Here is a 12,568-nt window from a genome sequence, read left to right as displayed (position 1 = left end):
GTACCTCAGTATATTGACTCTGTACAGTTACCCCCTGTATATAGCCTCCACATTGACTCTGTACCGTTACCTCCTGTATATAGCCTCCACATTGACTCAGTACTGCTAACTCCTGTATATAGCCTCCACATTGACTCTGTACTGGTACCTCCTGTATATAGCCTCCACATTAACTCTGTACTGGTACCTCCTGTATATAGCCTCCACATTAACTCTGTACTGGTACCCCCTGTATATAGCCTCCACATTGACTCGACTCTGTACTGGTACCCCATGTATATAGCCTCCACATTAACTCTGTACTGGTACCTCCTGTATATAGCCTCCACATTAACTCTGTACTGGTACCCCCTGTATATAGCCTCCACATTGACTCTGTACAGGTACCTACTGTATTCTTTATTGTGTTACTTTTTTTATTTCGTTTATTTACTAAATATTTTCTTAACTCTTATTTTTCTTAAATCTGCATTGTTGGTTAAGGGCTTGTAAGTAAGTAATTCACAGTAAGGTTGTATTCAGCATTTCACGGTAAGGTCTACTACACCTGTTGTAATCAGCGCATGTGGGAAATAACAATTTATTTGAACTAAATATGGAGTATGTCAGTTTCAGTTTAGATGTAATTATATTTAGTATACTTTTATCACCAAATAATAATTGAATTAAACATACTACTTTGCATCCTCCTCTGGTTACATTGACTTCAATACAACACCTAGGAGGATCCTCAAGGCTTCCATAGACTTATTATTATTATGACAACTTCCGGAGGACGTCCTCCAACCTATCAGAGCTCTTACAGCATGAACTGATGTCCAACCAATGAAAGGATCAGAGAATGAATCTAGGACTGAAAGCATAAGCTACAGCTAGCTAGCACTGCAGTGCATAACATGTGGTGAGTAGTTGACTCAAAGAGAGAGAAAGACAATAGTTGAACAGTTTTGAACAAATTATTTTATTCCAAAATGAAGGAGAAGCGAGAGAGAGATATTTCATCACTTATTTTCCACTTTCACTTACTTAGCTAGCAAATGCAGCTATCTAGTTTAGCCTACTCAAACACTTGGCTCAAACAAAGGGATGCTATGTTAGCTAGCTGGCTATGACTATCCAACAAAACACTGGAACTCTTCCAAGTCAAGGCAAGCTTTTGGTTTTACTAATTTATTGCCACTGGGACCTGCCAATGTAAGTGCTAAACTGCTTACTGACTGTACACTGTAATGTTACTGCATGATTGTACCAGGTTTACTAACGCGTTAGTTCTATTAACTATGTTGACTATGATGTTACTTTAGCTAATATGGTGACAAGGATATAGGCTGTGTGTAGCAGTTATGAAATGGTTTGGCTTGGAAGGGTTTTTTCGCCTGGTCACACACAGCTGATGTGTTGTGCATTGAAGTCCAGAAGCAAAGGGAGAAGGTGAGAGCAGGAGAGAAGGAATACAACGTGGCTGTTATGAAAGTGAACTGTGTTTATGCCTGATCAGGGTTGTATTCATTCCGCCGATTCTGTTGACAAATGTTTCTTAAACGGAACAAAACCAGGATAAACATACCTGAATTTGTCCAGTAATATCTCTATTTCAGCTAGATGCAGGCAAGAGTGTGCAAGGCGATATTGAATGTGTCACTGTCTGTCCATGTGTCACTGTCTGTCACCGCAAAATTCGCTCTCGACCAGTGTGACCTACATTCTAAACTTTCATTCATAGGCTAGGTTGCTACCTCATGGGCCGCGGCTTTTGTGGAGCGATGGGTAACCATGCTTCGTGGGTGACTGTTGTTGATGTGTGCAGAGGGTCCCTGGTTCGCGCCCGGGTATGGGCGATGGGACGGTCTAAAGTTATACTGTTCACCTTCTCTATCTTAGCTAGATGCAGGCGAGAGTGTGCAAGCCGATATTGAATGTGTCTGTCCATGTGTCACTGCAAAGGTTTAGGCTAGGTTGCTACCTCATGATGGGTATAGGGACAATTAGAGTATCATGTAGTAGCCTAAACCTATTGCTGTTACATTGAACAGGGTGAGTGAAATATGAATGACAGTCATCCAATATGCTGTAATAGAATTAAGGCCATGCTCATGAAAAAAACCAATCGTCCTGCCTCATCTTAAACGGCACTGACCACCACTGTTTGGGTGGTGGACCATTCTTGGTAAACATGGGAAACTGTTGAGCTGAAAAACCCAGCAGCGTTGCAGTTCTTGACACAAACCGATGCGCTTGGCACCTACTACAATACCCCGTTCAAAGACACTTAAATATTTTGTCTTTCACATTCACTCTCTAAATGGCACACATGCACAATCCATGTATCATGTCTCAAGGCTTAAAAATCCTTATTTAACCTGTTTCCCCCCTTCATCTACACGGATTGAAGTGGATTTAACTAGTGACATCAGTAAGGGATCATAGATTTAGCCTGGATTCACCTGGTCAGTCTAAGTCATGGAAGGAGCAGGTGTTCTTAATGTTTTGTAGACTCAGTGTATAGCACTACAGATAATCAAGTGCTATTTGCATGTGATGCATTTGCTCTGTTGTTTACAGGATGATTTGTATCTTATAGAGCGTGGCTTTAAGGGAATAGTATGGTCACATCTAGATAAAAACGAATGTGAAAAATAAACAGAGAAAATGTGTATTAATAACACACTACCTATTCATATAAGTATTTATTCATCATCTACATATTCATATTGAGCTTCTACGTCTGTGTACAGGAACGTATTATTTGGAAGAGAAAATATATCAGCTTATTGTTAAATTATTATGACGTTCTTTCCAATACAAAAAAGTGTAGAAACTATTGTTTCCAAACTGCGTTACCCACTCCAGCCAGCAGATGGCGATGTGCGTCTTTCAGGTGATGCTTCTTGCGTGACGTGTCATTTTCTGGACCGGACGCTTATTCAGGAACAACAACGCGGATACTCTTTCAACCACCCCGGTAGCTTGCTAGCCAACATAAAACTGAAAGGTTTACGTTTTAGACCATGTTTGTGTACATTAGCTAATCCCAGTGTTTTAAACAAATTTCGGTTGACGTATCAACTGCTTAACTTTAACCTAATTTGCTTGTTCAATTTGCAAACTTGTTAAAGATTGATACTGAGCCTAGCACTAGGCTAGTCGCTAATGCTACCTAGCTAGCTAACATCCCTGACAATGAGCACACCAAACTACTCCTCCCTTGCTAATGAAGAGGGGGTCTGCTGTATGGAGAAAGAATCTTTCAGAATGAAAAAGGAGGAAGAGGAGGCTGTTATAGTGATAGAAGAGAAAGAACCTTTTAGAGAGGAAGAGGATGCTATCTCAGTAAAGGTGAAGGAGGAAGACGTTTTGGGAGTGAAAGAGGAGGAGACAGAATATCCGATTAACACCAGTGAGTACTGTCTTAACAGGGGCACAAACTATGCAGTTGTTGAACTGTGGGGGCGTTCTACTGAAGTTATATATTTTAATATGTTGTTCAGTACTGTATAAATTGTTAACGGTTCGATCTGCCATTGGTACATTTTTGTTGGGACTTTTCAATTAGATGTATTGAATTCTCCATGTGGTCTATATTAAAGTTCCCCTCATCTAATATAACAGGCTTTTAAAATTCAATATTGGTGCATATTTTCTACTTAAAATATAAAAGGGATGCAAAAGTCACCCATTTTGTGGAACGACCCTTTTACATTTGCACCACAAAGAACATTTTAGGAAATCATGATGAAAGTGGCCATTTTAGACATATTCATGCCCCTTGTAAGACTCTAAGATTGCAATAGATGGTCATAAGTTTACCATCTGTTTGATGTCCTCGTTCACACAGGAGAGAGACATGACTATCGTGGATCCTCTGGGGAGCCTCAACAACATCCTGATGCTGACGAGTCAGAGAAGAGTCTCTCCAGATCAGAACACCAGATGGTACAGGTTGGTCTGGTCTAGCATACAGCTTGCTCTATCGGGTCTGGGCTGGGCTTCTGTAAAACACTTTGTGACAACAGTGACATCAGCATCCATAATGATATGTGTCTGTGTCCCCTCTTTGTGGTTACCAGGACAACACTAGCCCTTCCTCCCTCCCGGAGTCCCCGTGTCGTGCCTCTCCCGGTAGCACCTTACTGCTGGGTATGAAGAGGTTGTCTGTGCTGCTGGTGGACTGCAGGAAAACAACGGGGCTGAGTGGAACTGTGAGAGGAAGAGGAGAGAAGAAAGGATCAGATTTGACTCATCAAAGTAAGTTCTGTAGTTCAGTTTGAACAAATAAATAGATCTGCCCACTGGTATCTGTTACCAGGACAACCAGCAGAGGTCTGTTAGTCGACAGGATGATAGACTGGTATCTGTTACCAGGACAACCAGCAGAGTTCTGTTAGTTGACAGGAAGATAGACTGGTATCTGTTACCAGGACAACCAGCAGAGTTCTGTTAGTTGACACGAAGATAGACTGGGATCTGTTACCAGGACAACCAGCAGAGTTCTGTTAGTTGACATGAAGATAGACTGGTATCTGTTACCAGGACAACCAGCAGAGTTCTGTTAGTTGACAGGACGATAGACTGGTATCTGTTACCAGGACAACCAGCAGAGTTCTGTTAGTTGACATGAAGATAGACTGGTATCTGTTACCAGGACAACCAGCAGAGTTCTGTTAGTTGACAGGAAGATAGACTGGTGGATATGGATGTTATGAATATCATAACACTGAAAAAGGATTCTGCCAATGAAAAGAGAGAAACCAATAGACCATATAAAACCTTGATGAAAGTTCGTTTTGGAGAGAAAGTTTCAATGATCCGTTGTAAGGTGCTTGTTTTACAAAAACTTTTCCTTAAAACATTATGGATGTTACATTGCCTGTCCCAGTCAACCCCCCTATCTTTACAAGACTGTAGAACAGGCAAACTTAACTCCAGACACTGTTAATTAATTAACTAATATTGGAGGAAAGCTGTGATCAGGCTGCCCTCTCAAGAGAAAGCTTTGAACTGTAACCAGTGCCTGCAACCTTGATCAGGTTATCAATCAACCTACCAGGGTAGTTACAAACAGTACAGAAATGAAATCATCAACATATTTTGATCATATCTTTACTAATGCTGCAGAAATTTGTTTGAAAGCAGTATCCAGATTCTTTGGATGTAGTGATCACAATATAGTAGCCATATCTAGGAAAACCAAAGTTCCAAAAGGCTGGACCTAATGTGCTATTTAAGAGGTCATACAATTGTTTGTAGTGATTCCTATGTTGTTGATGTTGTTGGGTTATTTTTTTTCACAGTAAATAACTCACGGACACTAGAGAAGCTTTAACCAAGTTTAATTATTCCCAAAGGTTTTGTACAGCTGTAATTCAGACAACCCAACATTTGTTCCATCCAGATATACAGTGGGGCAAAAATGTATTTAGTCAGACACCAATTGTGCAAGTTCTCCCACTTAAAAAGATGAGAGAGGTCTGTAATTTTCATCATAGGTACACTTCAACTATGACAGACAAAATGAGAAAAAAAATCCAGAAAATCACATTGTAGGATTTTTAATGAATTTATTTGCAAATTATGGTGGAAAATAAGTATTTGGTCAATAACAAAAGTTTATCTCAATACTTTGTTATATACCCTTTGTTGGCAATGACAGAGGTTAAACGTTTTCTGTAAGTCTTCACAAGGTTCATTGGTGGCTGACTAAATACTTTTTTGCCCCACGTTATATCTCACGTAAGACATTCCTCCTTCTCTCCAATCCTTACATCTTATGGTTCCACAGGAAGAGAGTAAAGAGGGTAACAGGATACCAAACCTTTGTCTCCCTGATGAGAATCTGTCCTGACCTCAACCCCTCCTTCATCTAATCCACAGATGTCCATCTGTCTCCCCTGTTTCACACTTGCTTTCCTCTCGTCCACCCAACACATAGATAATGTGTTACTGGTGTATAGAAGAGTAGGATTGGTTAACACTGCTCTACACTCTCCTAGATAATGTGTTACTGGTGTAGAGAGGAGTAGGATTGGTTAACACTGCTCTACACTCTCCTAGATAATGTGTTACTGGTGTAGAGAGGAGTAGGATTGGTTAACACTGCTCTACACTCTCCTAGATAATGTGTTACTGGTGTAGAGAGGAGTAGGATTGGTTAACACTGCTCTACACTCTCCTAGATAATGTGTTACTGGTGTAGAGAGGAGTAGGATTGGTTAACACTGCTCTACACTCTCCTAGATAATGTGTTACTGGTGTAGAGAGGAGTAGGATTGGTTAACACTGCTCTACACTATCCTAGATAATGTGTTACTGGTGTAGAGAGGAGTAGGATTGGTTAACACTGCTCTACACTCTCCTAGATAATGTGTTACTGGTGTAGAGAAGAGTAGGATTGGTTAACACTGCTCTACACTCTCCTAGATAATGTGTTACTGTTGGTGGTAGTGGAGGACCAGGATTGGTTAACACTGCTCTACACTATCCTAGATAATGTGTTACTGTTGGTGGTAGTGGAGGACCAGGATTGGTTAACACTGCTCTACACTATCCTAGATAATGTGTTACTGGTGTAGAGAGGAGTAGGATTGGTTAACACTGCTCTACACTCTCCTAGATAATGTGTTACTGGTGTAGAGAGGAGTAGGATTGGTTAACACTGCTCTACACTATCCTAGATAATGTGTTACTGTTGGTGGTAGTGGAGGACCAGGATTGGTTAACACTGCTCTACACTATCCTAGATAATGTGTTACTGTTGGTGGTAGTGGAGGACCAGGATTGGTTAACACTGCTCTACACTATCCTAGATAATGTGTTACTGGTGTAGAGAGGAGTAGGATTGGTTAACACTGCTCTACACTCTCCTAGATAATGTGTTACTGGTGTAGAGAGGAGCAGGATTGGTTAACACTGCTCTACACTATCCTAGATAATGTGTTACTGGTGTAGAGAGGAGTAGGATTGGTTAACACTGCTCTACACTCTCCTAGATAATGTGTTACTGTTGGTGGTAGTGGAGGACCAGGATTAGTTAACACTGCTCTACACTATCCTAGATAATGTGTTACTGTTGGTGGTAGTGGAGGACCAGGATTGGTTAACACTGCTCTACACTATCCTAGATAATGTGTTACTGGTGTAGAGAGGAGCAGGATTGGTTAACACTGCTCTACACTATCCTAGATAATGTGTTACTGTTGGTGGTAGTGGAGGACCAGGATTGGTTAACACTGCTCTACACTATCCTAGATAATGTGTTACTGTTGGGGGTAGTGGAGGACCAGGATTGGTTAACACTGCTCTACACTCTCCTAGATAATGTGTTACTGGTGTAGAGAGGAGTAGGATTGGTTAACACTGCTCTACACTCTCCTAGATAATGTGTTACTGGTGTAGAGAGGAGTAGGAAGGATGCAGTCTCAGGTTTGGAAAGACTGAATTTATTTCAGCACCAACAGATCAAAGCGGAACAAAACCCAAACGTTGTTGTGCTCAACTGATATCTTCATAAACAAAAAGGCCCAGGGTGAACTATATAAAGTACTCAGGAAATAGTAGGAGAGATTCCTCTCAGGAAAACAAGTAACATTTACAAATGACCGACAAAAAGACAAATGTCAGAGGGAGTGTATATATACAGTGATAGAGGGGCGATTGGAACCAGGTGTGTGTAATGATGACGAGACAAGTCCGGGAGTTGATGAGTGAAGGGCGTTGGACAGCAGTAGGTTCGGCAGCAGCTAGAAGGCCGGGGGTTGATGAGTGAAGGGCGTTTGACAGCAGTAGGTTCGGCAGCAGCTAGAAGGCCGGGGGTTGATGAGTGAAGGGCGTTTGACAGCAGTAGGTTCGGCAGCAGCTAGAAGGCCGGGGGTTGATGAGTGAAGGGCGTTTGACAGCAGTAGGTTCGGCAGCAGCTAGAAGGCCGGGGGTTGATGAGTGAAGGGCGTTTGACAGCAGTAGGTTCGGCAGCAGCTAGAAGGCCGGGGGTTGATGAGTGAAGGGCGTTTGACAGCAGTAGGTTCGGCAGCAGCTAGAAGGCCGGCAACGCTGAACGCCTAAACTGGACAGGAGGGGGAGCCAAAGCGAAGTCTGGTGTGACATAATGAGAGAGAACCAATAGAATATTTAATATATTTTCTCAAATTCCGTTTTCTCCGTTTAGTAATTTTCCAGGTTTCTGATTTGTTTCTGTTTTTCAGTTTTTCGCTCTCAAAATCACATTGTTAATAGAAAAACAACAAAAGGAGACCACTTTTGTCGCCTGAGAAAAATCTAAGACATTTTCATTTTTGGGTGTAGATACCCTTTAATTCAAGTGGCACCAGCAAGAGCCTTGCTTGGTTAGTGGTGTCTCTGTAGCACACATGTGATTGCAGAGTTTGCTGAACAAATCACAACTGGATTGATGCAAATAATCATGATATCATTCTGCCAGGTAGGCATAGACTACTTTGTAGTTGACATTTAATTGAAAAGGTTTGTGGGAAAACTTGACTTAAATGTAAATGTAAAACTTTTCCATCAACCAGAAGATGGTTGTCATTAGCATCATCGCTAAAAACTACACATAGTGGTAGACAAATGGACTCAGACAGGGGCATTTCCTGGCTGTTTCCTCTTCAGAAAGTTGAAGGAAAATACAAATCACTGAGGTGAATTTAAAAACGACTTGCAGGCAGTGGGTTAAAAATAACTATGACAAAAAATGAATACAAATTATACCACCACCCAAAAGGGCACTTTAGAGACAGGAAGGGCAAAGGGGCATGTGCTCTACACAGGTAGAGTCCTATCTGTCCATGTTGCCTTTTGCAAAGTGGGCACTGCTTTATGTGCTAACACTCACCTAAATATCCCATATGCCACTGGGTGAGAAGTTTTCATTGTTTTTGGGCAGAATTATGTGAGGTGTTGTTAGCGATGAGCCTTGGTCAATTTGACGAGGATGGCATATTCCAAGCTAATGTCGCCCTCTTTAATCTGTCACCTAATGGGCAGGTCAGCCCTGGAGGAACGTTTTGGCTCTAAGAAGTAAGTTAACATAACATCTGGTCGTTTTTAAATTACTTTTTTTGACATTGCTTTATTTTTGTTCCAATCTGTGTTACCCACTCCAGTCAGCAGATGGCAATGTGAGTTTTTCAGGTAATGCTTCTTGCGTGACGTATAATTTAATGGACGGGGCGGGAGGCTTCTTCAACAGCGACAAAAGGCCTCTGATTCAACCAACGCGGTGGTTTGCTAGCGAAGATAAAACAGGAGCATTTAAGCTCTTTAGACTAATCCTGTGTATATTATATTATATGGTGTTTAGAACACAATTCTGTTTACGTATCTAATAGTTCATTTTAACGTAATTTGCTTCTTAAATTAGGGAATGTGTTAACTTCATACTGCACTAGGCTAATCGCCCAGAGCATGAGCTCACTAAACTAGACGGAGAAAATAAGTTCTGGTGAAAGGAGAGGAAGAAGCTTCAGAATGAAAAAGGAGGAAGATGCCGTAATATTGAAGGAGGAGAATGTAGTGAAAGACGAGGAAGAACCTTTTGGAGTAAAAGAGGAAGAGGAGGCTATCTCAATAAAAGAGGAGGAAGACGTTTTAGGAGTGAAAAGGGAGGAGGAGGAGTCAGAATATCCGATTACCATCAGTGAGTACTGTCTTAAAAACAGGGGCACAAACAGCAGTTGTTGAACTGTGGGGTTTTAAAGGGGGATTCTACTGAAGTTCTACACATGAATATGTTGTTCTGTACTGTATAAGTTGTTAGTTTCAATCTGCCATTGGTACATCTTTTTTTAGGACCAGGACGTGGTCTATATTAAAGCGCACTTCATCTTGTATAACAGGATTTTACAATCCAATTCTGGTGCATAATTTCTACATAAAATATCAAAGGAATGCAAAAGGCACCCATTTCGTGGTACAACCTTTTACATTTGCATCACAAACCGTTTTTTAAAAAAGCATAATGAAAGTGGCCAATTTAGGCCCTTTTTAGACATATTAATGTCTCTGGTAAGACCCTATGATTGCAATAGAAGATCATAAGTTGACTGTCTGTTTGATGTTGTCATTCACACAGGAGAGAGATGTGACTATCATGGATTCTCTGGGGAGCCTCAACAACATCCTGATGCTGACGAGGCAGAGAAGAGTCTCTCCAGAACAGAACACCAGATGGTACAGCTTGGTCTGGTCTAGCATACAGCTTGCTCTATCGGGGGCTGGGTTTCTGTAAAGCACTTTATGACAACAGTGACATCAGCATCCATAAGGATATGTGTCTGTGTCCCCTCTTTATGGTTACCAGGACAACGCTAGCCCTTCCTCCCTCCCGGAGTCCCCGTGTCGTGCCTCTCCCGGTAGCGCCTTACTGCTGGGTATGAAGAGGTTGTCTGTGCTGCTGGTGGACTGCAGGAAAACAACAGGGCTGAGTGGAACTGTGAGAGGAGGAGAAGAGAAGAAAGGATCAGATTTGACACATCAAAGTAAGTGCTGTAATTTAGTTTGGACAAATACAATAGATCTGCCCACTGGTATCTGTTACCAGGACAACCAGCAGAGTTCTGTTAGTTGACATGAAGATAGACTGGTATCTGTTACGAGGACAACCAGCAGAGTTCTGTTAGTTGACAGGAAGATAGACTGGTATCTGTTACCAGGACAACCAGCAGAGTTCTGTTAGTTGACATGAAGATAGACTGGTATCTGTTACCAGGACAACCAGCAGAGTTCTGTTAGTTGACATGAAGATAGACTGGTATCTGTTACCAGGACAACCAGCAGAGTTCTGTTAGTTGACATGAAGATAGACTGGTGGATATGGATGTTATGAATATCATAACACTGAAAAAGGATTCTGCCAATGAAAAGAGAGAAACCAATAGACCATATAAAACCTTGATGAAAGTTAGTTTTGGAGAGAAAGTTTCAATGATCTGTTGTAAGGTTTTACAAAAACTTTTCCTTAAAACATTATGGATGTTACATTGCCTGTCCCAGTCAACTCCCCTATCTTTACAAGACTGTAGAACAGGCAAACTAAACTCAAGACACTGTTAACTTCTTATGGCTGCATCACGCTACCGGGATCGATATGACAACAGCCAGTGAAAGTGCAGGGCGCCAAATTCAAAAACAACAGAAATCTCATAATTAAAAATAATCTTGTTGTTAATCCCACGAAAGTGTCCGATTTCAAATATGCTTTTCAGCGAAAGCACTACAAATTATTATGTTTACGTCACACCAAACCACAATAAGCACAGCCATTTTTCCAGCGAAAGATAGCTTTCACAAATAGCAGAAATATAGATAAATGAATCACTAACCTTTGATTATCTTCATCAGATGATTCTCATAGGACTTCATGTTACACAATACATGCAGTTCAAGTGCTTTGTATCTTGTGCTTTGTATTTTCAACGTAAAAACAGCTTCACAAAGTTCAAGTGCTTTGTATCTTGTGCTTTGTATCTTCGACAAAGCACAAACATTACTTCTTTAGTTATTTTATGTTTAAGGAAGTGTGTAGGTCACATTCTGTATCATACAGCTATGAAAGTCATATATTTAGAACCACCTGCTTGATTGGAATCTAGCGACGTCTGTGTCTTCAGTGTCCTAGAACTGTCTAGTTTGTGTTCTGACTTGTAAAACAGGATGAATAAAATAAGTAATGTAAACGTAGCAGTAATTGCCAGGAAGCTCTACATTTGTTTTAAAATCACACTATAATTGTTAAAACTGGCCTCAGGTTATTGAGAGATCTGATTTAGGATTTACCCTCGTAGCAAGGTTGTTTTATCATGTGGAGGTTCCATTCGGGTCTCTAATTTAAAAATAACACAGTGTCTTTGGCAGGAGAAAGACCAGACTCAGAGGAACCAGAGCCAGGGACGTCCAAACCAGCAAGACGACACCAGTGCTCCCACTTTAGAAAGGGTTGTAACCGGTTATGGAACCTGAAACAACACGAGAAAATACACACAAAGGAGAAGCCTTACCACTGCTCCCAGTGTGGAAAGAGTTTTAAGCTTTTAGGAACCCTTAAAGCCCACGAGAGAATACACACAGGGGAGAAGCCTTACCACTGCGCCCAGTGTGGAAAGAGTTTCAAACGGCCTTGTCATCTGAAACAACATGACAGAATACACACAGGGGAGAAGCCTTACCACTGCTCCCAGTGTGGACAGTGTTTCAAGCGGTCAGGGGAGCTGAAACGACATGACAGAATACACACAGGGGAGAAGCCTTACCACTGCTTCCAGTGTGGAAAGTGTTTCAGCAGTTCAGGGGAGCTGAAACGACATGAGAGAATACACACTGGGGAGAAGCCTTACCACTGCTCCCAGTGTGGACAGTGTTTCAGCCAGAAAGGAAAGCTGAACCAACACGAGAGAATACACACAGGGGAGAAGCCTTACCACTGCTCCCAATGTGGAAAGAGTTTTAATGTGTTAGAAACCCTTAAAGCTCACGGAAATATACACACCGGGGAGAAGCCTTACCACTGCTCCCAGTGTGGAAAGTGTTTCAGCAGATCAGGGGAGCTGAAACGACATGAGAG

The 12,568-nt window shown here is 41.5% G+C and overlaps 1 protein-coding gene across 1 annotated transcript; it reads left to right on the top strand.

The window, feature by feature from the left end:
- Window positions 1–2,894: 2,894 nt before the first annotated feature.
- Window positions 2,895–12,564, top strand: LOC129845655 (zinc finger protein 239-like; the record flags this gene model as incomplete). The annotated part of the gene is made up of 6 exons (XM_055913523.1): window positions 2,895–3,397; window positions 3,836–3,933; window positions 4,068–4,245; window positions 10,082–10,179; window positions 10,310–10,487; window positions 11,863–12,564. Coding segments are annotated over exons 1-6 (1,471 nt in total), but the record flags the coding sequence as incomplete, so codon positions are not given.
- Window positions 12,565–12,568: the final 4 nt, after the last annotated feature.

This window comes from Salvelinus fontinalis, unplaced genomic scaffold (genome assembly GCF_029448725.1).
Source record: "Salvelinus fontinalis isolate EN_2023a unplaced genomic scaffold, ASM2944872v1 scaffold_0332, whole genome shotgun sequence".
Lineage (NCBI taxonomy): Eukaryota > Metazoa > Chordata > Actinopteri > Salmoniformes > Salmonidae > Salvelinus > Salvelinus fontinalis.
The sequence above is the reverse complement of the archived record's forward strand: the minus strand, read 5'-3'. Positions and strand labels throughout refer to the sequence as shown.